Below are 26,516 nucleotides of genomic sequence, written 5' to 3'. Positions count from 1 at the left end.
GATATGATCACACAGGTGAAATGCTGCACAACAGCAACCTTGGTATTGACAGGTGAGGCAGCAGGATTCAACAATACATGTCCCTCTTTCATGGGTGTGACAACCCAGAGGAGACTTCACACCATCTCGCTGCCGCCCTTCCAGTTTTTTTAGGAGGGACATAAATATTTCACTGCTTCGACCACAGGCACGCTTTACCTGCAGGTCAGCCCCTGTCCAGCCTTCTCTGTAGACCATTCGTCATTTAATTATGGCTTTTAGCTTAGGGTTGTTTGGGGGTAGGTTTATTGTCATTTCCTCTCCCCTTTTAACTGAAATTCCAGGACATACCTGAAAGTCCAGGACATACCTGGAGTTTACAAATTGCCTCTTTTCTGCCCACATATCAGCCCTCAGATTCTAAGGTAGAGATTAGGATGTTTGCAAAGGTGCTTAAAGAGCTCTACCGCAGACACCTGTGACAACACGAGACTCGAGCATGGGGGCTCTATGATAATGGAGGGTCATGTTTCTCTTTTGTTATATTTCTTCAAAGTTTGGAAAACAGAGGCAAACACTGGCCAATGGAGCTTTTCTTCTTTGGCTTTACATAAGTCTCTTTGATTTTCAATTTAGCCATAAGCTCAGTGTGTGTGCCAACTGCCAACAAGTTCAGATAATGTCAGAAAAGAAAGCTATTATTAAACCAATACCCTTTACTATGCACTCAACATCTGCTACTCCAACTTGGATTAAACTAGTGCTCTGAATGTTTAAAACCATTTCTGGCACAGGATTTTATAGTGGAGAACTCAGAGAAACCGGAGAAAGAGGACATTGGGAAACATCCAGATTTTATGGCTTTTACATGTGTGAATGTTTTGATCATTAATATCTATATTTCAATAGTTGTGAACATCCCATGTGAGGCCTCCTCTTCCTGTTTCAAAGCGTCATTTATTCTTCTGCTTACCTGTGCATGAAACTGAAGCAGTGCAGGCGCTTAAAAAGCCCCAAGTGCATCCACTCCAAACTTCAAACACAAACAATGTAAAACAGATGTACTATTTGTTTCTTTGGAGAGAAAACACACAAAACAATGTGTTCAGCTGATAATTAGAAATAACTGCACAGAAAATTGTTCCCAGTTTCAGCAGGGGGGATACATTCATTTACTGCAGGAAAATAAGAGGACTTGCTCTGATTAAGGGCTTTCTAAATAACACCCTAAAGGAGGAGAAGAAGACACGAGGAACCCGACAGTATTTAACATCTGAGCTAGAGAATAATTTTAGATGCATGATTCCGCTTCCCTCCTGTTCCTGATGACTTCTTTTTTCTATCCCGTCCCAGTCATGTGGTGAATATTGAAATATACTCTCATCTGGCAGAAATACCACATCAATAGATCACCATCATATGCAAAGTGTCCCAGACTTCTTTGCCTCACGGAGGCAGCAGAAACAAGCTCTTTACACAACATTGAAATAATATCACCTTTTAAGTTTATATGGCAACAGTTGCACATTCAGCAGATTAGGGGCAGCATTTGCTTTAATTGGATGTTGTGGTTTCTTTATCTGACAAATGTGATATCCTCCAGTTTTGTCTCTACTAACTTCTCATGGCAATAGCGATTTGTACTTCACTTTTTGTTGGAGCAATATATCTCTTTATATTATTTAATGGTTTAACATTTATTTTCTTGCTGTTTATAGTGTTTATTGTAAATGTATTCTTAGTTAGCATCATAAGTTAAAGTAGTTTATATGCTTTTATTTTGAAGGCATGTTTGGGCACTGTGATTAGAGCACCTGGTGTAATTGTATATATTGGAGACAGGTGGGTGGTGGGAGCCAGAGCACTATTAGGCAAACGGTTTTTTACCAGGGTGTTTCAAGCCACACAAAGGAAAGCCATAGGAAAGGCTTCAGGAAAAGAGATATAGGAAACCTGTTCATTGTCCTGGTATTGGATCATAATAAAATGCACAAATGGAGATTCTTGTCTGGACTTGGATGATCATTGCCCTGCGTAAGATCCGCTAACTAGTGCCTCAGCGGCTGTTTTAGTTCTATAGGATTTTGGCTGCTTCACTTTTAACATTCAAGATAGTAATTTATTCAATTGTTATAAATATACCAATGGGATTTGTATTTCCCAGGAAATGTCAACCATGTGAACCAACAGAACTCCATGGGTGGCAAGGACCTTTTGTCCCCTGCATTTCAGGACTAGTTTAAACTGCGGAAACGTCTCTATCCGTCAGCTGCCCCGTGTCACCATCCACTGTTGCCGAGGCAGAAAATAGCCCGGGCCTCTCTGTCCACTGGGGCAGAGCCACCTGTCAGCCAGGCCACAGGTTAAGGAGCCAGGCTCCAGACACAGATGGGCGATTGCCACTACCTCATGTGTTTGCTATCAGCGCTACAGCCAGGTTTGGTGTGGCTGGCCTGCAGCAAAATACTTCCTCATCATGACCTCATGTGTATGGTGTCCAGCCTGCCAGAAGTGTTACAGAGACATAAAAGAGCAAAAGTATTAGGTCACTTCTTGGATTTAAAAAGGACATTAGATTGAGAATTTCCTGAAGTGTGAGTTAACTGGCTGAAAGAACTACATTCATATGTTTTATTAATAACCTTTAGCCAGAGACTTCCAGCGGGGAATCCCGAACCAGAATCAGGTTTGGCTCGGGTTCCATTATGAATGAGATAGTCAGTGTTTTGAGGTGAGACATGTAAGTTACCGGTACCAGTAGGACATTTTTTGAAATTGTCCTACTGCATTTCAGTTATTAATGTACTTCTCAAGCATACATAGCTTCTGAAGTGTTATCCATGTACATTAATTATCAAATGTAAAAATAAGGGAGATTTAAATTAGAGTTTAACACTATATATTTTTCCTGTCAACAAATCTGTTAAAGATCAACCACAACAATATCCTGCAAACATGCATCGACTATTCGGCATAATAATCACCTCTGTTGTTTTAAGCAAAACCAATAAAAACACAACAGTTAGTCTGACTGTTTATTTAATTGTACATGGGCATGTTGCTGCTAATAATACTCACTATAGCACCAAATATTTATGATCATCCGCAGCTTTTGCAGTAAAAACTAATCGGCTTGGATTTGGATACCACACAGCATGTGTCTGAAGAACATCATTAATATGACATTTATTATGTGTTTGGGGTTGAAATGTAAGTCTTAAAAGAAGCACATTGTTCTTGTATTTGTTAGAAATGCGACTTGGAACATTCTACCTAGCCAGACATTTTTACTAACCCCAATATGTTTGCCAATAAGACTGCTAATATACAAAATTGGAAATCCATTTGCGGAGTGCTTGTGGTTCAGTAGTCCACTTCACATCATGATGTTATCCATTACATGGAACTATGAAGAGATATTTGTGCATGTGCTTGATTAAAACACCATGAATATCTTGGAATATATCCTGTTGCAAACCTGGAAATCAAGACATTTATCCAAGCAGTCTAGACAAAGATACCCCTGAGGTCATCACCATCATGACTTCCAGACTGTTTTGAGTTGACTGGCTCTGCTGGACTCAGGACTCGGTGGAAACCCAAACACTAAATTGGCCAAGGCTGTAGTTATGTCAGCTGGGGATATGTTATGTAACACGGTCTACAAAGAGACTGAATAAATGTCCCCCAAGATAACTCACTTCTTTAAAACTGCATAGTAACTGAACACTTATAGTATTTAATAATAATTGTTATCCTATATCACTTAAATCTAGTGGTGTTGTAAGTGAAAATAAAAGACTGGTGGAGTTAAATCATTTTGCGGCTTATCAAACTGGTTTTAAAAAGGTCCTCTATGATTGAATTGTTTTGGGATACACACTTTATCGAGTCAGGTGTATAGATCTACAACTCAAGAGTATAAACCTTGTTATTAGCAAGAAAGTGTAAGAGAAACCATATTTGTTTTACTTTATTTAAAACTATTCCTTTTAGTCTGAGGTTAGCAGAATTATGAAAAACAAAATAAATGCACGAACAAAAAAGGAAGATAATTTTCAGCATTAAGAGTTATGAGGTCTTTAATCATATTACTGGCAAATCAGTAACACTCACTTACAGTCAACAAAATGATTGGGCTCAGACATCTTATCTCTTCACAGAAAAGAAATACAAACATGTCCAAGTTAAAAGTAGAACAATATGAAGTCAGCAACAAAGTCCAAAAGTAAAATACATGGAAACTTCTTTGTTAAATGGAGACAGTGATCAAGAGAAGATCTGTGAACAATTTCCTCTAAATGAGTAGCCTGTGGCCTGAGAAAAAGAAAAAAAGGAATCACCAGATGAAGGCATCAGGCCATTATCTGTGTCTGTTCTGTGAAGTGCCTGCTGGTGGATTCATGGATTCAATTACCTTATTAACCTCAGACCACAAAAAGGGAAATTAATGCTACATTTTATTTGGATGAGACAAGGTGGGTCTCTGTAAAGTTGTTAAGAAATGCAAATTGAAAACAAATCTGGCACACTTTTTACAATCATTGACACTTTTCTTAAGGTTTTCATTTCCTGTGTGGTGTTTCAGAGCTAAATTACCATGCTGTCATCCCAGAGACTCCGGCTGCTTGTCAACTCTAATTCCTTTGCATGTATTTACAGCATAGAGACAAGGACACTTGATCTTCCCTACACAGGGCTATATCTGTATAAGCCCTGTTGTTTGCCTGCTTGTTTCTCAAACAGAAATGGCTCCGGTGCCAAGACAAATAAGGGAGACATTTGTGAACAGCATTGGAGGCAGAAGTTAAGAAATGGGTAAAACAAAGCAGGAAACTGGTAAGTATTCCCATCAGGAGGAAGAGATTTAATCTTTTTAGCTTAGTATTCAGGTCTGATCTGAGTGCAGCGAGCAAGGCTCCAGGACTGCCTGGTCGAATAGAAAAAGGCATTGCTTTGTTTTTTAATCATGAAATCTGTGTGAAATCTAATACAGCAGCTCAAATACCTACATCCAGCCCATCACATACCAGCAGTACAGTAGGTTTACTGACATGTGAGGTTTGTACTGTGCAGTAACATGGAGCTGGGCCATGTCTTCTCGTAACAGGGAGTGTCTGACAGGCTGCTCTGAGTTCTTCCTGTAAATGTCCAACAGAGTGAATCTCCTGACCAAACATAAGTGTGTGTGATTGACCTCTGTCCTCTTGCAGTCCTAAAGTACCTTATCCCCATAAAAAGCATACAACTCAGCATTTTAAATCGTTCAGAATATAATGAGACTTTTAGATCAGAACTCCTAGGGTTTTTATTGGAATAACAAATCGTTATTCCCTGTTGTCTTGAAAGGTGATCCTAAAATATTTAAAGCTTGCACCAAATATATAAATTATCTTGGATTTATAAGGTTTACCAGTTTTCACAGCAAAAACGGAAACAACTCAAACCGTTCTTGCAGGATCCATGACGATAAGACAACCTGTATTTAAGGAAAGTTGACAAGGCCTCCTTGTGGTCATGTGATTTTTGATGGTTGTCTCTAGTCGAAAAAGTATTGAGAAATTGTTACTCTTTTACTCACAAAACAAAAACTTAAAGCTATACTCATAAATATGTTTGTTTGGAAAATTACTAGTGATGTGAAAGGGCTCACTTGTTTAGTGACAATCCAAAATGAAAATAAAAGTGTTTTGGTGTCTTTAAGCTCTTTGTTTTGGATTCAAATGTGATGTTTTAGTTACTCCCACCACCCATCAATGCATGTTTCCAGCTGCTGTAAGCATTCCGTATGTACAAAATAATGGACTATTTAGCAGCTTAAGAGCCGAATATTTTCATCGGGATTTGGTAGAGAGCAAAAACTAAGGGATTTTTAAAAATGTATTTATTTAATTTTATATTCAATTGTGCATTCTCATTGATATTAAGATATATTTTCAAAAAGAAACATGGGAACACAAACAAAACATCACAAGAACAGCAATAACAAAACAAGAACAAGGAATAAAACAATGAAAATGATCAAAATTGGACTTACTTATATACATACTGTATGCAGTTTGCTTGGAAGGAGATTACAGGTAATGATGATGAACTCAAAACAAATCCTTGATTTGTCAGACCAACTAACCTTGCAGGCTTTTTCAGATACATCCAAAAGAAGAAAAACAAAATCCAAATGTCAGAGAACATGTCATGAGAGCAACCATCATTATTTTAAGAGTTAAGGTCATCAGTAAACCTTTGGAGAATGCTGGTGTGAAAAGTTGTTCCCCTTCTTTCCCTCTTCTTCTTTGCTGTGAGTATTGCTTCAAACAGTCCAGGTCAACAGGACACCGTCTGCACATTAGAACCAGGGTCAAACAGACACCTGCTGCCAGGAGGAGCAGTCGTATAACTGACAGGCGTTAACACCCCCGTAACTACACTGCTAAGCTGCGTTAAATACGCTGCACTGCGTTAGGGTGTGGTGCTGCCCCGCTGCCCACATCCCAATTCATCAAAACCCATGCACAGGCCTTTGATTAGCACTCCCATCTTCTGCCCTCTGCTCATCCTCGTGCCCCTCCTCCTCATCTCATTTCACACTAAACAAAGTCGCTGCGGGGTCCGATGGCTTGAACCCCCTCTCTACTATCACCTCACAGTCGGAGCCACTGGCCGGGTTGATGAACTTGGCTGGAAGGAATCTGCAGGCTTCTTCACTTGACTGAGCAGAGCTAATGAGTCGGAAAATCCCACAGCCAGAGCTCCAGGGTTCACCATGGGCATCAGGGGAAACAGACAGTTCAAACATGGGAGAGAGGCCGATTGAGGTGTGTTTCATATAGAGAGCACTTTGCAGGATGTCAAGGCAGCAGAGCAGGCTACAGATGGCGAGGGGCCTGAAGATGAAACAAGGTCTGGTGAAGGTCCACAAGGACTTCAAGGAGGAGAAGGCATATGTGGAGGAGTGTGTGACTGGATGAAGCAGGGATTACCTCGCTTTGATCTGTAAACCGTGTCCGTACCAGGGAAGCTGGGGGAACTCAGCTCTCAGCCAGGTGCACTCTGTTCATCAAGCTGCTGCCAGCCCCCCACCAAGCTGCCCCCAAGGTGTGAAATGTGCCCCCAATCCCTTTCTTACACGGCCCATCACACATCAGACCTACAGCAGGACAGGGACTGGCACAGGAAGAAACAGTATGGGCTAACCCTGTTAGCTGCTATCATGCTGCTGATATCTGGCTGTTGCATTGGGTCATGTTTAGAGGCAACCCAGTCTCACGGCATTTCGTGTTCACCAACAAGATTTTTAATCTATTGATTCGTGTTCACCAACACAATTTGCCCCTTTTTTTCGTGTTGCACAGCACGATTTTAAAAGCAATGTATTTCTACTGCCTGCAGCACGTCTTTTTCTCCGGTCGGGTCGAGGAAGACCGGAAGCTGTGTGGTTCATAAAAACATGTTCTTACTCAATATCAAGCCACAGTTATTGCTTTTATTTGAAATCATATAATTTCGGACTTTTGTTGCCATCTGTGAGGAAAATAAATGGGGCTCAGAGCCTCAGGATACTGAAATCTGTATTTTTAAAATCTTTTTTTCCTTCTAATTTGTTATTCTTTTCAAAATAGCATACTGTTATTTACTCACCAATAACACACAATTATCCTTGCTTTTATTTATTGGTTTAATTCTATAATCTCGGGCTTTTTTGGCGTCCGTCAGGAACTGAATCTCAAAATAAAAATAACCGGAAACAGACGTAGGCATTTCGAGCGATTACCCAAGATCCTCAGCTATGGTTTTAAGCTCGTTTATTGGATGTTTTAGCCGCAATGCATGCTGGGATTTGGTGTTTATATGATATGAAATCCGGGAAACATTTTTAAAATAATAAAATAATACTTAATTCCGAGCGCTCTTGCTTATCTCTTTGAAAGTCATCACATAACGGCATTGTAATACACGGTTCGGCAGCATTGTATATTACAGATCTGCCGTAGTTCTTTATTTATAGAGCCCTGATGAGAAGACCTTTGGAAAAACTGAGAAAATGCCGCTGAAACTGAATACTTGACGTGGATCATAAATATATTCAACAATTAAACAACATCTTCAATTTCTCTTCACACAATACGTCTCCTTGCAGTGTCAACACTAATTCTGCTGACTTTTACATTTGATCTAATTCACAGATAGGTTATATTTACACCATAACGGTGCACAGCTGATATAAAAGGACTGTAGTTTTTAAAGATATTACTGATTTTCTTTGAATGTAAGAATGTAAATACTGAGTCTGAAATAGTATAGCAATATGCTGTAAAATTATGTGAAAGCATGCATAAAACTACACATTTTCAGATGTTGTACGAAAACAAAAGTGTCCTACACTAATAATACAAAGTTATTATGGCTGTGTGTACCTTGTGTGCACCGCCTGGTTAAAGCACGTTATTATTACTGCAGGTCTCCCTTGAAAAAGAGATCTATGATCTCAATGGGACCAATCTGGTTAAATAAAGGTTTGAAATGAAAATGAATTGAATTATTGTGTTTTATTTGATTAAAAAAATATTTAGAGTACATACTTTCATAGGGGGAAAGTATAAATATAGAATATAAAAAATCAAGAAGATACTATAAGTGATCTCTACAATAAAACAGTTTAGTGCAGAATGTACAAAGATATTAATAGGAGGAGGTGCAAAACAGAAAAACGAATTAACCTTTATTTAAACATTAAATAACAGATTAAGGTCTTCTTTTAAATAAGAAAAAAACGTTGGGGTATCTATCTACAGATAAATATTAAGCCTGACAAAGTACTTAACGTCTAATATATTGCTTTCCTGCAATGTTAACTATGTTAAAGCACTTATTTTAACTGATATTATACATATGAATTATACTCTTATGTATGTAGATAGAAAAAGAAATGTGCAGAATATGACAGTTTAATGGTGGAGGTACATATTGATAGATGTCTTGTAATGCACTGTTGAGGAACCTGTGACCCAAGTGTTTCATTCATTGCATAACTACACCGTATATGATATGTCAATACACCTTTGAAAATCTTGAAAGGGATGTGCAAAATAGCCATAATATACAGTCTTTAATTAACTATTAGTAGAGAATAACGAGTAATGAATATACTTTATTACTCGTTTCCATTCATGTCAATTGCAGATACATGTTTAGTCTTCTCAAGCACCAACTATCAAATATCTCTCCTGATTGTTGGCACTTGACAATCACCTTACCTGAATTTTACTCAGGTGTAACTAAAGTCTGATTTAAGGGTTGTTTATATTTCACATAATTTATCAGAATCTGCAAAGTAACTCAAATAAATGCAATGGAGTAAAAATACCAGGTTAACCTCTGTAGTAGAATTACAAAGTAACAATGAGCTGTCTGGGTATTAATGCTGCGCATTATGGACACAAGCGATTTTCACCCATTTATTAATTATATGTTTTACATTTGATAACACCAATGTGTTTAATACTGGCAACTTCTAATTGTGGGAAACACGAAAACGTTCAGTAGAGACGTCCCATAGAACATTTTGCGCAACACAATAGCCAGCATGTGTAGTTCTGGGGGGGCGTTCAATTCCAGTTTTGGATAGTCTGGCGTGGTTTCGTTCCATTTCACACAGCTGTTTGACGCTCTGCGTAACCTTACGGGGACTGTAGTCCTAAACGATAGCTGGGGATTATGGGTAGTGTAGTGTCTTCGGCCATCCTAAACTCAGAAATGTTGACAATCGCAATGATGCTCGAAATGTCCCTTATAGGCCTACGTCTGTTTCCGGTTATTTTTATTTTGAAATTCAGTTCCTGACAGACGCCAAAAAAGCCCGAGATTATGGAATTAAACCAATAAATAAAAGCAAGGATAATTGTGTGTTATTGGTGAGTAAATAACATTGTGTTATTTTGAAAAGAATATCAAATTAGAAGGAAACAAATATTTAAAAATACAGATTTCCGTATTCTGAGGCTCTGAGCTCCATTTATTTTCCTCACAGACGGCAACAAAAGTCCGAAATTATACGATTTCAAATAAAAGCAATAACTGTGGCTTGATATTGAGTAAGAACATGTTTTTATGAACCACACAGCTTCCGGTCTTCCTCGACCCGACCGGAGAAAAAGACGTGCTGCAGGCAGTAGAAATACATTGCTTTTAAAATCGTGCTGTGCAACACGAAAAAAAAGGGGCAAATCGTGTTGGTGAACACGAATCAATAGATTAAAAATCGTGTTGGTGAACACGAAATGCCGTGAGACTGGGTTGTTAGAGGAGTAGTTAGACATTTTGGAAAATGTACATATTTTTATTTCAAAATAAATATGAAGATCCATTTCAGTGCGATAAATAAGAAACAATAGCCAACCACTTACTTTTTAGGGACATTTGTTGATTAGCTTAGCTTAGCATAAAGACTGGAAAAACTGGGAAGAAGTTAGACTGTCACCAAAGCTATTTTCTTTTTTCTTTTGACTTATCCTTTGAATTGCAGGACACTTGACTTTGCATTCCTTTTGTGAATTGAAGCATGTAGCCTACATTGTTTTTTTCTCTAGCAGTAATTTATTAAATGTGTTGTCTAGTTACAAATCCCGAAACATATAATAACCCACATGAAATCCCATGATTTCTGAAACATAGCTGTCCGCTCTTGTCAAGAGGAAAATCCCATATCACATGTTATTCATATATGTACAATCACTTCTTAAAGGTCACCTATTATGCAAAATCCACTTGTTCATGTATTTTTTACATAAACACGTGTCCCCTCTGTGTAAAGAGATTCTGAAAGATTCAGGAAAAAAGATTCGCTCCGAAATATTAGCTTCAAGTGTTGTTTTGTCGTAAAAAGCATCAAGCATCGTCTTATTCACATTGAAAATGTGAGATAATGTGCGATATAAGAATATAAATGCTACTGTATTAGCCACAGTTATGGAAATGCTACATTTTCTTTGCTTTGGATCCTATTTTATAGAGCGTGGCAATATACTACCTGGCTTTCAACTCTGTTTGTAGATGATAGGCGGACATAACTGACAGGGGTCCTTTGAATGATGCATTTGAAAAGTGGATGTTGCTGGCCTCGGCTCAAAGCATTCTTCTGTGACATGTGCAGAACAGTGAGGCTTTTCCACGCAGTGACCAATCTGTTTTGCAGACAGCCTTGAAACTCATCCGAAAGATCATACAAGCACTCTGGCCTGTCTCTGTTTATTTGTGTACCCCTTCGGGTCCTGTGTAAGTGTCTCTCTGTTAAGAATAGACAAGATAGGATTTTACAACTATTTAACAAAGTATCAAAGCAAATGTTAGCTTTTGAGTAGGGACTATCAAAAATCCAAGAAGGCATGGTTAAGTGTTGTTTTTTTAGTGTAGCTTTTAAGAAAACATCTAAGCATTACTTTTATAGAGCATCTGGAGAATAATAAAGAAACATGTTTTAAGGCGAACATAAGAGCTTTTCAATGTAAATGGATAGCAAAAAGATGTTACCGTCAAATGGACTGCCGCAGGCTGCAGACAGATCATCTGAAATTAATTATTTCATATTGGAACATATGCCACCATCATAACATAAAATCCTCCAAAGAACCACAACTTCGACTTTCAAAAGACAACATGTGAATGCAGCTAAAATGTTACATATTTAAACCTAGAGGGTTAGTTGCGGTTTGCTATATTTCCCTGCATGTTTTAACTTAGTTGAACATGCACACAAAGAAGACCCATAATCAAAAACTGACACTGTGGTTACCTCATACAGTAATCATTTATCATTCTGACATTCCATCATAAACTGAAGAGCGGCAAAAGAAATACCTGCCACTCACTTTTGTATGAATGAACTGCTCTGAGATCAGACGAGATCTTAAGTTGTGTGTGTAAGTGTGGGTGTATGGGCATGTTGGGGAGGTTGCGGTGCAAATGAGAGCATCAGGAAGGGCATAGGGTTGAGTAAGCTGTTTGTGCTTAGTCCACAGCCATCCACACCGCAGGACACCGTGGAACATGTGATGGGGATGATCACCCCCAACACCCACCTCTGCCCACACAACATCCCACCCCTCACACCCCCAAACTGTCCTTTTGACCCAGATATCCCACACCTTCTCCCAGCAGTAACCCACTTGTCTCTTTTTTATCTCTCTTTTTTTCTCTCACTTTCAGTCATTTTGCCACTTCAGTCAGATCCGGCCTCCAACCACGAGCCCAGACAGGCCGCGGTGCAAACAGAGCCGAGAGTTAATGTAATGAGCCAAAGAATGCCACCTATCAAGTTTGAAAAGTGTTCGGTGACCAGAGAAAACACAGTGGTGTATGGCGCATGTGTGTCTGTGTGTTATGAAGAGGCAGTGGAAGCATTCTTGATACATTGAGAACAGGAGTAAAGAAAGGGGAATCAAAGGAAAAGTAGGGAGAGAGATGAACATGATGCATAGAGAACACATGCATTAAAGAATGAAGTTGAAGTGAAGCAAACATGCATTAGCACATTTTGCTAATGCACATGCACCATGTATAAATATAAAAATACATGTTTAAACATGAATGTTGCCTCTTGACTTCAGCTGAGTCTCAGGAGGAAAAAAAAGGGTGAAAAAAAGACCATTCGTGACACCACATGTTGTTTCCACCTCTGCCATTTTCCAGTTTATCATATCGCTGTTGGATTCAAATGGAAAAGAGATGGAAAAAATGATAAAAGGATTGATGACAGATATATATAAAGTAATGCTGGAAGAGAATGTGAGCATGAATATTTATTTTACACAGGTGTTGCTTTGACAGTTTTTTTCCGTAGCATAGTTGTGTGTTGCATTGCTGCATGTAAAATGAGACTATAAATGTAATATGATGAATATTAAAAGCCATTGTTAAGTCTATTAGTTTTATCAGGCTGTTCCAGTGTGTAACAGACATGAATCAAGTGGAATATAACAAAATTGCTTTTGTGGGCCATACATGACTTCTCAAAAGAACAAAAACAACCCCCCAAATATACAAATGTGCACTTCCAATGAATACAGGCAATGATCTTGACATCAGCTTGCTCCTCATTAACCATTTTAAGTGCAATGTTCTACCTCCTGTGTCATCCCGCTACATCAATAGAGCTTCAGGTCAAAGTTCACCTCAGCAGCATCAGCCAGTGGTTGCATCTACTTAAAACTCTTCTAGTTTGCATTAATAAGTACAAATTATCTGTGAATAAGACTGTGACTAAAAAGATTGAAAGGTGAATTCCTTACCAATTTCGTAATAAATGTCTACAATCACAAACAATTATATGCAGATAAATAGCAGCTTACATTGTTGTCTGATGAAAAGAGAATGATAAAATCCATCTGGGTTTAACAACACAACAGCACCCCTTATTTAATTCTCCAGGTGTTGCTCACCGACCTCAAGATGAACTGTGGGTTTAATTATCTTAGACGTCAACAGGATTTCCACAATCAAGATCCAAAATACTCAGTCACCCAATGTGCAGTCCAAAAAAAGCACATTTAGCATACAGGAGGATAACATCTGATGCATTCTGCCAATTCATTGTGATTATTGAGAAAAATGTCCTTGTCTCAAATGAGTATAGAAATATTTCGTGGTAATTGTAGATAAGTAAAACAAAATAAATCGTACTACTGGTGTATGGGCTAACACTGAGTAAACCACCCACTCAAATTCTTACCTTAGATGTGTCCTGACCTGTTGCTAAGCTGTTGGATAAAATAAAGACATTTAAGATATTATGAATGGCTAGATTAAACAGAGACTTGGAGAGGTGTGGCTTTTCATCCCTATGGGGAATTTCTCACACCATGGTCAAGCTCTGTGGAGATAGAAGAAAAAAGCTGAAGGAAGGAAGGGTTGATTGTACCAACTAAAGAACACATTCTCCCTGCTGGATTACACTATTTTTCCAGAACATTGCACTAAAGAATATGCTTGACAAGATAACATTAATTCTTCAGAAAATTTCTCAAAGTGTCCCAAGAGAAGCCAATGTATTGGAGTAGTAGGAGGGAAAACACAAAGAAGGGTATAACTAATGACATGTTACAAGAATAATTCAGAATTAAGTTGATTTCACTTGATTTGTGTGCACCAAACTGTACACATCTGGTCTTGTTTCAATTTAGGAAAATAAAGGGAAACGGTTGTGAGACAAGTGGAATTATCTAACAACCTCAATTGTTTTAAGACACATTTATCTTAAAACCTAAAGCTGTGAATAAATGTAATATTTCAAATGTTTAATAGCAGCTTGGCTGAACCGGATATGGGAGTCATGGTACAATCTCTGGAAGATGGTTCCAAGAATGTGTAGTCAAATCCGTGTTCAACATTCTTTCAAAGTTTTTAGATAAGAATAAAACAAAAACTCTCCAGTATCAAAGACGTATTTCACTTCAGGGTGATAGCAGGAAACCCCATCAAGTCACTCAGAGAGAATCAGGACAATCTGAAGTAGAGTTTCAAAATAAAATACCTTTGAAGTCTCATATATGAGCTATCATCCCTCTGTTTTTAGATAAGAATACAACAAAAACTCTCCAGTATCAAATACTTATTTCACTTCAGGGTGATAGCAGGACAAACAGTCTAGTCACTCAGAGAATATCAGGACAATCTGATGTAGAGTTTCACCCTGAAGTTAAATAAGTCTTTGATACAGGAGAGTTTTTGTTTTATTCTTATCTAGAAACAGCGGGACGATAGCTCATATGAGACTTCAAAGGTCTTTTATTTTGAAACTCTAAATCAGATTATCCTGATATTCTCTGAGTGACTAGTTGGGGTGTGCTGCTATCACCCTGGAGTGAAATATATCTTTGACAATCGACATTTATTTATTTATTCTTATCTAGAAACAGAAGGACGATAGCCCATATATGAGATTTCAAAGGTCTTTTATTTTTACATTCTACATCAGATTGTACTGATATTCTGTGAGTGACTAGTTGGGGTGTCCTGCTATCACCCTGGAGTGAAATAAGTCTTTGATACTGGAGAGTTTTTGTTGTATTCTTATCTAAAAACAGAGGGATGATAGCCCGTATATGAGATTTCAAAGGTCTTTTATTTTGAAATTCTACATCAGATTGTACTGATATTCTGTGAGTGACTAGTTGGGGTGTCCTGCTATCACCCTGGAGTGAAATAAGTCTTTGATACTGGAGAGTTTTTGTTGTATTCTTATCTAAAAACAGAGGGATGATAGCCCGTATATGAGATTTCAAAGGTCTTTTATTTTGAAATTCTACATCAGATTGTACTGATATTCTGTGAGTGACTAGTTGGGGTGTCCTGCTATCACCCTGAAGAGCAAGCAAGAGGTTGTAAAACACTTTTCCCGCACATTAACTTTTACCTCCAGGATCTGTCAGGACTGGAGTTCCAGTAAATCTCTGTGAAGATCTGACCTCAAATTCACCTAAAACTCCCAAAACATCTTAATTGCAGCAACTGTATCGTAATCATCAGTGGCGATTCTAGAGAATGTGGGGGCCCTAGGCAAACATTCACTGGGGGCCCCTCGAACCAGCTTTTCATCACCACGCACAGCCAACACTCTTAATCCAATTTATTTGGGGGCCCCCTTCTGGTCCGGGGACCCAAGCAGTTGCCTGTCTTGCCTGTCGGCAAGCGGCGCCCTTGGTAATCATTGATCATTTTTAAGCGAAAAAGAAAGAGAATGAAGAATGGAAAGAAAAATTACAAGCAGTTTTCACACTAGATTTATGTTTACCTGTCTATCCTGTGTTTTTTAGTCTGTGTTTGATCTGTTCAGGAAGGCAAAAACTGGCCTCTCCAAGTCTAGCAGATAGATATTTTTGGTTTTCTGAACTGCTCTTAATAAACAGAAGAGGTCATGTAACCTGAAAAAAGTTATAGACACTCTGAATCCTTTAGTGATTTAAAGGCAGTCTAATGAGGTAAGAGAATGACAGGTCTCCCTTGAAAAAGAGATCGATGATCTCAATGGGACCACCTGGTTAAATAAAGGTTTAATATTAATAATAATAATAATTACAGCCATTACTTAAAGGAATTGCTTTTATAAAAAAGCATAGTTGCAAACCAGAGTGGACAATGTTTAGGCCAATGCAGAATTGTGTTTAAGTTCCTGTCAGTGCCTTACTTCTTTTTGGTATAGCACATTAGTGTGACTATATTGCACTCTAGTGGTCCAAAAATGTTGTTACACTTCCCGACCTGATCATGCTGGCCTTTAGATGAACATGGTTGTAGGTAGGCTATACAATTTACCAACAAATATAATATTGAAATAAATCAGATTTTTTTTTGTATGTTGTGCAAGAACTGTAATATTTATTTTGTTTGTTTTTAAGTTTGTGAATATCTTTCTAACTTTACCTTGCTGGAAAGGCTATAAAGCTAGTCTTATCAAATAGGCTCTGAGAGTGCATTAAAGCCTGTCTCATAAAGGCCTCTCTGTTGTCATTCCAAAGATATCTCAGAAATGCTATCTATCATCAAGTGTCTTTCAGCAAACGAGGGCTTTTGTTATGAATTAACTTCCGACAGTTTCGCCCCTCCCCTCGCTCGAAGATATTTTGGCCGTTTAGTACATAGATATATATAAACACTAGATGACTCACCCGCGCTGCTGGCCAATGGAGTGTTTATATATATCTATGGTTTAGTAAGGTAAAAAGCAAAGTACAGTACAGTGCAGTAATATCACTGCCTTCTTCTATGGTTTAAGAAACACAATCAAATAAGACAAAACATACAAAGTGGCTGTTTGTAAAAAATAAAAGCACGGTAGGAGGCCATGCAACAAGTGAAGTTACAAATTCTGCAAAAAAAAGAACAATTTGCATCTTAACAAATATATATTTGTACGGACTCAATGTCATTAGTGGTCTAATGCTCTGGTTTTGGTTAATAACTCGGGCTGCTCCTTTAATGAAACAGCTTTGCGACAGTCGTTACGACACTAGCGAAAACACATTACGACTCTTTTGGAGGCTCATTCAAAATGGAGTAAAGCTTACTGACACAAATATAAACATACAGCTTTTTACTACTCTTTTATTTATTATAACACAAACAGGTTGTTACTTATTAGAAAACAAGTAGCTCCTGCACAATGACAGAAGAAAAGAAGACGGGCTCTTTGGGTTTCTTTTCGAGCTACGATGATCTGAGCGACAGCAGCGATGGCAGCGACTCCGACGAGGAGGGGGAAAGTCGGAAGAAGAAGCCGGGGACAGACGCTCATGGCGGGGGAGCACAGTCCTCACAACACGGGACTAAACGAGCCGCCGGTGGAGCTCCGTTACCCAAACCTGAAGAGCTGTTCGGCTCCGTGTCCAAGCCTGCCTTCCTCTACAACCCGCTAAACAAGGAGATAGACTGGGAGAGTCTGACGGTCAAAGCTCCTGAAGAGGTAAAAACACTAGTTAGTTAGCGATCATTTAGTTAGCTGTCTTACTACTATAGTCGATACTCCATTGCTAAGGCAGAGCTGATGATATTTTAAGTGGCTTTACGCTTGTAACTACGTAACGTTTAAACCTATCGGAAATGTGGCGTCTAGTTCAGGAATTGTTCTGAGTCTTTCCCTTAGTCAGTTTTGTACATCTTTTTTTATTGTAACCTGAAGCCTGCCAGAGAGTTCAAGCCATGGAAGACAAATGCTGTGCCCCCTCCTGAGAGCTACTCTTCAGAGCCAGAGAGGAAGAAGGGACCTCCCCCAGGCATGGACATGGCTATAAAGTGGTCCAATGTGTACGAGGACAATGGGGAAGATGCACCGCAGCCTTTTGGTGGCACCGCCCGATTCTTACCCCCCGATGAGGAACTCTCTGAATCAGGTTAGTCCCGTATGAAATGACAACAGGGCATTTTTACTTTCTTATAAGTATGAACAAGCGAATTGAGCTGGTTTACAGTAGCCTACTATCCTAGTTGTAGATGTACTGTGCCAGATAGTTTAGTAATGTCAACTGGCCAGTACCATGTTTAAAGCATGCCTGCTCAGTAGAGATGTAAATCACTACCACCATAACATGATATCCTATTGATTATTTGGACAGCAATGCAATATTTGTTGATGACACAATGTCTGCCATGATACAATGCAAGTGCCTGCGAAATATATGAGAGCACATCCTGTGCCCTTTTAACACAATCAGCCACATTTATATAAACTCACAAAAAGCAACTACAATATGATGCAACCATTTAATTATTGGGCTCTTTCAGGCATTTAAATGGACTAAATGAAACTTGTTTTTACTAAAAGTAGACCTGTTCATTATAAAGTGCCACATTTCTCATGTTTTAGCACTTTTACATCTTTTGGAAGGAGTTGCGTTCAGATGTTTTTTACTTTGCAGAGATGATATTGGGTAGAGGATCAATAAATCGATACACCATCATCCCAGTCATAAGAACATGTTTCTTTGCATTTTAATGTATACCACATGGAATATTTAGATGAAGCAATATCCAGCATAAACTGTAAATGTATCAAGTGCCCTTTGTCAATTAAAGCCTACAATAAAACTGCATTTGCGATAAGCAAGTTGACTGAGTTGGCATAAACCCAGGGCAATGTCATTGTATTGGTAACTGGAGGTGCACAACACATCCTCAGACAAAACAAGAACAATTTAAAATAAATGTACACTTGCATTGGCTTCACTTTGCACCCACAGTGAAATGGAGCCTATTGATATGTTTAAATAGAGTGCTGTTGAGTAACTCAAACATCCTTATTTTCCACTCTTCATCCATCCCCTCCATAAATCCCCAAACCCTCCATCACCGCTCTTCAGATGATGAATCAGACAAGCAAGGCCTGTCTTCCAAGAAACGTCGAGTGGAGACCTTTAAGCAGAAGGAGAAGAGGAAGAGGGACCAGGGACAAGCGACTTCTGACAAGAATTTCGTAGAGGAGGAGAAAAGGATCCTCAGGCAAAATGATGATTGAGACCTAAACCCTCCTGCAACAAGGAATCTGTTTCTAATTTAAATATTTTATGTCAGCCGAGACTGCTCACAGATATTAGCACAGTGCTCGTTGCTCAAGTAGGTGGTATGCTGCTAACATAAAAAGTAATTCTACCTTTTATGTTGATCATTTGCAATATTATCATATTTGTTTTCTTTTCAAAGCACACCAAAAAGTAGAATTCATGACAGTCCCACTGGTTAATATTTTTGAATCAAGAACTTCTGGTTTTCCCTTAAAAATGCAGGTGTTTGACAGTGAGGTTATTTTCATAGTTTTGGTCATCATACCTCATGGTTTTAACCCACCCGTGCTTTTCCAAGACACTGGGATGAAGGGTATTTCAAGACCCTTTACAATGTGCACAGGGCATTATCTAACAAGTGATAAGACAGGTGTGATCTCAGTCTGACATCACCTTTGCTTTACTTCCAATAGACAACAGGGTGAATGATACTTGATTTATCGATTGCGCTTGGTTGGGTGTCCCTGGCTCTTTTCAAAGAAGCTGGTGCATACCATATTATCATAACCAATCATAAAGAAGGCCAAAACTACAACAAATGTAATAAAAGGTTGAGTCTGTGCTGACACATTGAACATAAAGGAACATAAATCTGCCTTGTTGGCTGTTTGCCTCCTGGTAGCTTTTATTTAATGAGGTAAAATAGCAGTGATGTCCGGCTGTGGTTGTTTACTCGGTCTGTGTTATTCTTGTATCATGTTAAATATCTAATCACAGCTGACATATGAAATATCTGTTTGTGTTAATATGTTGACTTTCCTTACAAAATGTGATTCAAATGGCTGTAAATCTGTTACTGCATTTTAAAATGTTGCTTGTTCTTCCTGCTTATGGGCACTAGATGTCGCCCTTGAGCTAATTTAGAAAGCGTCCTTCCTGTTTGATCTGAAGTCCGCTGCACACTGTGGGAGCATTCAGCACCACCAGGGTCGGTTTTTACTGTTCATCAGGAGTGGATTTCTGATCTTCGATATGGAAGTTAGTCTCATCTCAGTTCTCTTGAGATACTTGATGCATACAGACAGTTTAATCCAGTATGTACCTTGTATTACACAACATTTGACGTCCGGTGACATTTATCCTCTCGCATGTTTAGTATCAGAAGATGTTTGAAACATTGTACTGTTTTATGGACCTTTTGTTTCTGCCAACAGATGTCTTATTCTGTGTAAAAGGTTGTATATGGATACTTTTATAGTTTGTACTGCTCATCATAAATCACTTAGGCAATAAAAAGTATTTTACTGAAGAGCGCTTTTCTGTCAGTCATTTGTATTAAACTAATTAGATACAAGGACAGAAAATGCTATATAAAATTAACTTTTGATCACAATCACTGGAGAACAAAGTCTTGAAAAGTATCTAAATCCATAATGTTAGAATTCAGCTATTAGTCAATACATTCCCAAATTCATTCCTTACATTTCTGCAACCATTGAAGCAAAGATAATGGTTTCCAAGTATTGAGAAAAACAAAAGTTTCCACTTTGCAACAGTTCAGAGGAATTCCAGACCTATCTGTCATTGTGGGTTGTCATGATATGATGGTAAATATGCCTCTGATAAGATTCCAGCCTCCAGGCATGTGTCTGGCCTTGCCTGAAATGCGTACATGGTCCTGCACAACAGAAGCAGGCTGATTTTATCAGGCATATTTACAACAAAATAACTCCTCTCCACGTACTCACTGTATGAGCAATGGCCAGCGAGTTCACACCCATCAGTTTTTTAGAGCCTTGCTGTCAGTCTTGTGGCTGGACATTTCCCAGGAAATACATGTTTTGCAGTTGTCTATTCTTAGAATCATGTGGAAAACATAAATTCAGGCTTTTTTTTTGGCTTCGAATTGTTTCTCTTTGATATGATATCTACAGCATTCCTGGACTGTAGCCGCTTTGTATAATAGAGATTGTGTTACCAGAGCAGAGCCTGTTTTGGGTTCTACTGAATGTCACACATGGCTGACCTTATCTTCATTTAATAATAGAGAAAATCTTGGTCTTATGTTACACTGAGCAATCAGAGCATCAATCACTGAAGTATAAAAAAGCCAGCAAAACACTAAAAGTCTAAGTAAAAATAAAGGCTTTACATTCCGTTCACCACTGGAGGTTTTTAACTATTGAGACTTAACTAAATTGGGAAAGATGTTCAATGGCTAGGAGTGTTTCCTGGTCCGGTCAGAGCTATATTGTCAGTCACACTAACCGTTCATCACAGTGACACATTTACTGGAAGGTCAAGACCTCATTATAGCTATTGAGCATTCAGGGACCTTTACTGAGCAGGCTGCCTACAGCTGCTGCTATCTGACTTATGACATATTCACACAGTCAGCACAATTTCACAGCTTGTATGTTAATTCAATTATGCCTGTTGTCTGGTGCTGCAGGAAGAATACCTTTCTCAAGTCTTTGTCTTACATCGTAAAAGACAACAAGACTTTGAGTCTAAATACTAATACTCCAACAGTAAATGCTATAATGCTAGTAGCAAGTCATATTTACCAAGTTCATCACCTTAAATTATGTTGGCAGCATCTTAGCATGTCATTATTGGGCAAATTGGAATGTTGATGTAATATCTCAACCACCAAAGTCAGTAGAACTTTCCCTTTAGTGACCCTTCAAAACCAACAATATGTATGACCAATGGTTGCCACAGAGAAAATGTCAGTAAAAGATTTCATGGAGAATTCTGGATGAAAGAGGTGGGCTGAGCGACATACAGGAATTGCAATGGATAAAGCCACGGTTCTAGTGTGTGGCCAAAAGTTGAAGGATTTGTTCTTGTTGCATACACTACCCCATGCCTGATGCTGGTTTCTACACACTGACTGGCTTGTTGACTTGCCCAAAACCTTCCCTCATGCTTGGATATTTTCACATGATGAAGGCACTCAGAGAAAAGAACGTTCTTTGGCAGCTCAGAGATGATAAAGTACAGTAGCAAGAGACAAGCTGTGTGTGTGTGTGTGTGTGTGTGTGTGTGTGTGTGTGTGTGTGTGTGTGTGTGTGTGTGTGTGTGTGTGTGTGTGTGTGTGTGTGTGTGTGTGTGTGTGTGTGTGGTGTGTGTGTGTGTGTGTGTGTGTGTGTGTGTGTGTGTGTGTGTGTGTGTGTGTGTGTGTGTGGTGTGTGTGTGTGTGTGTGTGTGTGTGTGTGTGTGTGTGTGTGTGTTGTGTGTGTGTGTGTGTGTGTGTGGGTGGGTGTGTGGGTGGGTGGGTGTGGCTGCTGGTCAGTAATGGAGGAGATACTATCTGTGAGTTCTGGTATCTCATCCCTCCCTCTGGTTTACCTAATCAGGTTGAAGTGGGTGCAGCGAGTTGTGTACGTACACAAAGAATGAGAGATAAAAACTATACGATTATAACATGACTGTGTGTCTGAATGTGTTCCTGACCAATCAAAATCCATTCATAATTGTCCAGGTTACAGCAATGAGTCGTCTGATTAAATAATGTCTTAAAACTCAATTTATCGTTTTAAGTTATCTTTTAAAACAAACATGCCAAACATTTGTTGTTAACAGCTTCTCCAATGTGATGCTTTGCTCAATGGTATATCGCAGTAAAATTAATATCTTTAAACAGAAATTGCACCCTTTTTGATACAAATGTCCAATTCATGATAACAACTAATCATGAAATTGATACCAAATAAATAGGATAATTCTAACTGTAGGAAATAGACATTTATTTTTAAGCTAATGTTGATCATTTTTCCCTGTGAAGGTTTGAAAAGTACCCCCTTAGACATATAAACGTGCTGTAATCTAATCTAATTTCTGTTATTCTTTATTTATTTATTATCAATTTGCATTCTTAATGTTAAGCATTGAAAAAGATTCACAGCACTTCCTGGCATCTTTGATAAGCGAAGGATTTGCTTTCGTTTTCTCTATTTGCAGTTAAAGTCAAATGCCGTTCACTATGTGTCTTTATTAGTTTATGAGTCCCACTGGCAAAAACAAATAAAGTATTAAAGGGACGGCATAATGGAGTTTCAGCATCACACAAATGCCAAGGATAGATGAAGTATCATTTTCCAGTTCAGCCATCACTGCCAGTTCTTCAGAGGAGCACTTCCAGCTAAGTATGCCATATTTGGTATTTATTCTCGCCATGTCCCTTTATACAACACTCACAGATGTTCCTGGCAACACAAAATAGAATATTACCCAGATAAGAGCTTATCTGGGTTCCAGACAAGAACATATGTTTGCTCGTGCCAACTGAAACACTGTTTGCTGATGTCGACACCAATCAGGTCTTTGGCCTTTTATTAAAATGTTGAACATGGATTACAATCTGTGTCCCTAGCATGATCACACAGATGCAGTGAAACACTGTAATGCAATACTTTGTCATATTATTCACTTAATAACACTTGTTTGTACTTTGTCACAAAATAGCTTGATAACTTTTCGAATATGACAAGGACTGTCTTTTGGGGAATAGGATTTCTTGTTTTTCCCTTAAACATCAATGTGTATTGATAAAAACATATTCAAATCTGCTTCTTTGATAAGACACTGGTGTGGACAAAGATGCATTTTTCCTTTAGATTTTTTTCTAAATAGTCAAATATGAGTGAATAGCTATGGCAATAATGTGACTGGAGCGTAAAGCAGCAGGCCCTTGGCAACACTATACCATCACAGAGATCATTCAGACTGATTTATACCCTGAGAAAGGCTTGTGTCTTAGGACATAAATTGAGTTGCGGTGTGCATTGAGAAAAGGGAAGGCCCATAAACCGGTTGGGACAGAGGGAGAGAGAAACAGAGAGAGGGGGAACAATGAGCTGCCATCAGGAGGAGAGCCCCAACAGCTGCAGAACCCTGTATACCAACACACACTCATGAGCACACACATATTACTTTCCTTTCTGTCTCTCTGTGTCACACACACACACACACACACACAGACAGACAGACAGACAGACAGACAGACAGACAGACAGTTTTCTTCTTCATACACTTGTCACAGCCATCTGAAAAGGGGCCAGCTAAGCAGATGTTCTGCCACTGCCTTCACAAAGGGCACAAGTTACTATTAGAGGGAAAATAAGGGGGACAGACTTCCTCATTATATCCTGCGCTGTTGAGTCAACATGCAAAGTCTCTTGACAAGTGCTTATTTTGCCCTGTTTAACTCACTACATGTTTTATGTTAAAGTAGTGAGCTGTCACTGCCGCAAGACCTGTATCCGAGACATCTTGGTCCCTACCGAAGCATGGCATGTAAATATTTAACTTTCACAAATATATAGTTGAATGTTTTAAGCGGGCAAAAAATGACCTAAAACATCTGGCACTGCAGTTTTAAGTATACTTTATTGAAATAGGTAAAAATTGTGCATCAGTTGTGGACCATTTTCATCCGTGGATGTTTTTTTTCCGGCACCATTATTGTGTACTGGGCATTGACTTAACTGTGGCTTTTTGTTGTGTTTTTAACTAAAATCATTGAATCATTATTTGGAAAATAATCTTCAACTTTTTAGATTCCCAACAATGTATTAAAGTTAAAGTTAATACACTGGTTATCGCTTCTCAAAAGTGGATATTTGCTGTTGTATTAGTCTCTACGTTATTACATTAAAGATGTATGTGTTCTAAACTGCTGGTTAAACCAAACGAGCAATTTCAAAAGGTTAAACTGGGAAATTGTCATTTCACCTACTATTTCCGAATGGGTCAAACGAATACTAAATAAAGCAAAAATATCTCAACATTTCACTCCAAAACAGCAATTAGGTGTATAAACCACCCCCTCTTACGAAACAGTTTTCCCTTTTGCCATACATCAACAAGCCTTGGCTGCTTGTATAACCTTAGGTACTAAGATATATCACACAACAAGATCACATTTTCAGGAATGCAAGACATTTCCAGCATGAATACTGCACTATGTTATTTTTCTAAAAGATATCGCTCATGCCCCGCAGTGAATGTGTTGAAAAATGGTTTGTGTCCTTCCTTAGGAACATAGCCTGTTTTCCCTAACGCCCTCTCCTCTCCCCCTTGCTCTCCCCTTTTCTCTCTTTCTCACACAAACACACACTATGCAGCCTGCAGGTTTTGACCTGTAAATAACTGCCCAGACAGGGTCTAGTCAGTCAGATGGGGCGGCAGGCCGAGGCGTCAGGGCCTACACGGCTCCTGCAGAGCAATAACAGATGCTTATCATGTTTTACTGAGGGTAGTGGTGGTGGAGGAGAAGGAGGGTGAATGTGGGCCCCCGTCGATGAATGGCTCTGACAACAAAATGCCCTCAATCATGGGTAGACATATAGTACCTTGGAAAAAACCTGAAATAGTTTTGCCTGGAGCAATACAATGGAGTCATATCCACAAAGAGAGAGGGGGGAATGTGTGTGTAGATTTCAATGTAAGTACGTGTGCCTTAAAGAGAGGGAGAGAGCGCATGTGCACTTTTACACCCACTGCAGCTTTTCAGCAGCTCATCCCCTGGCACATTCCAAGTAGAGGCAACCGCAAACAAATGGCTTAAGGTTCAAGTGAAGTATGTTTCATTCCTTTCTCTGCTGTCTCGGACGCTCTTAAAGTCTCGGGTTGGGCCTGCGAGTAGGGACAGGGGTTAGATACAAGGTCAAAGAGGAGAGGATTACTCAAGATACACTTCAGATAAAAGTGTCAGTCCGATAATCGGCAGTGATCCATCACATCGCACGCCGTGCTTTTAGGTTCGGGCTGCCATTGGAATATGAAAAATTGCCTTTGTGGTGTGTAGTAATGAAGATAAAACTATGAAAAGATAAATGTATTATGACACACACAATCCGACTGATTTGTAAAGGGTAGGAGAAGATTCAGAGCCATCACCAGCCTCCTCATTGTGTTTCTCTGCAGAGGGTCGAGCCACATTCTCCCCTGAGACGAGTCGTTTTCCCTGCTGTTTGCTGGAATGCCTTCCTCACAGCTACCAGTGAAGGTGGTAATTTGAAGTCCTGCGTCACTGCTCTACAGCTGAATTTAATTCACATTTCGGGGACAAATATGTGTTGAATTTCAATAGAGAGGCTGGAGCCGCCTTTCCCTTACACATCACATACTGTTCCAATGAGATTACACTTTCTTACCTATGTTACTAAAAAGGAAAACATCCTCAAATGCAGAATGTAAATATACACTTAAATACAGTATAATGTCAAGGCAGCTGGCCTTAAATGTATTTGTATTTAGTGCTACTGTATACTTCTTCTCCATTGCATATCCAAGCAAAATATTTTACCATTGACTCTACTGTATGTATTTTAAATACGGTTAGATTTCAGATTAAAAGTTTCATGTTAACAGTCAGTTTCTAAAATAGGATGCATTGGCAATGTAGTTAAAATGCTAAATACAAAACGGACAAAGGGGCCATTATGTAAATTGTTCCACCTTGATACTTAAAGAACATTTAGCTAATTTCTACTTTATAAACCTGATTACAAAACATGTATTACCAAATACTACTATGTTTTA

The 26,516-nt window shown here is 38.8% G+C and overlaps 1 protein-coding gene across 1 annotated transcript; it reads left to right on the top strand.

The window, feature by feature from the left end:
• The first annotated feature begins 16,971 nt into the window (after window positions 1–16,971).
• cunh1orf52 (chromosome unknown C1orf52 homolog) lies at window positions 16,972–20,274 on the top strand. Its single transcript, XM_034210090.1, has 3 exons — window positions 16,972–17,431; window positions 17,648–17,858; window positions 18,825–20,274. Exons 1-3 carry the CDS (start codon window positions 17,132–17,134, stop codon window positions 18,977–18,979), a joined length of 666 nt encoding a protein of 221 aa, XP_034065981.1. The 5' UTR covers window positions 16,972–17,131; the 3' UTR covers window positions 18,980–20,274.
• Window positions 20,275–26,516: the final 6,242 nt, after the last annotated feature.

The sequence above is a fragment of the Gymnodraco acuticeps genome, unplaced genomic scaffold (genome assembly GCF_902827175.1).
Source record: "Gymnodraco acuticeps unplaced genomic scaffold, fGymAcu1.1, whole genome shotgun sequence".
In the NCBI taxonomy this organism is placed as follows: Eukaryota; Metazoa; Chordata; class Actinopteri; order Perciformes; family Bathydraconidae; genus Gymnodraco; species Gymnodraco acuticeps.
Note: the sequence above shows the minus strand (reverse complement) of the source record. Positions and strands in the feature narration are given on the sequence as shown.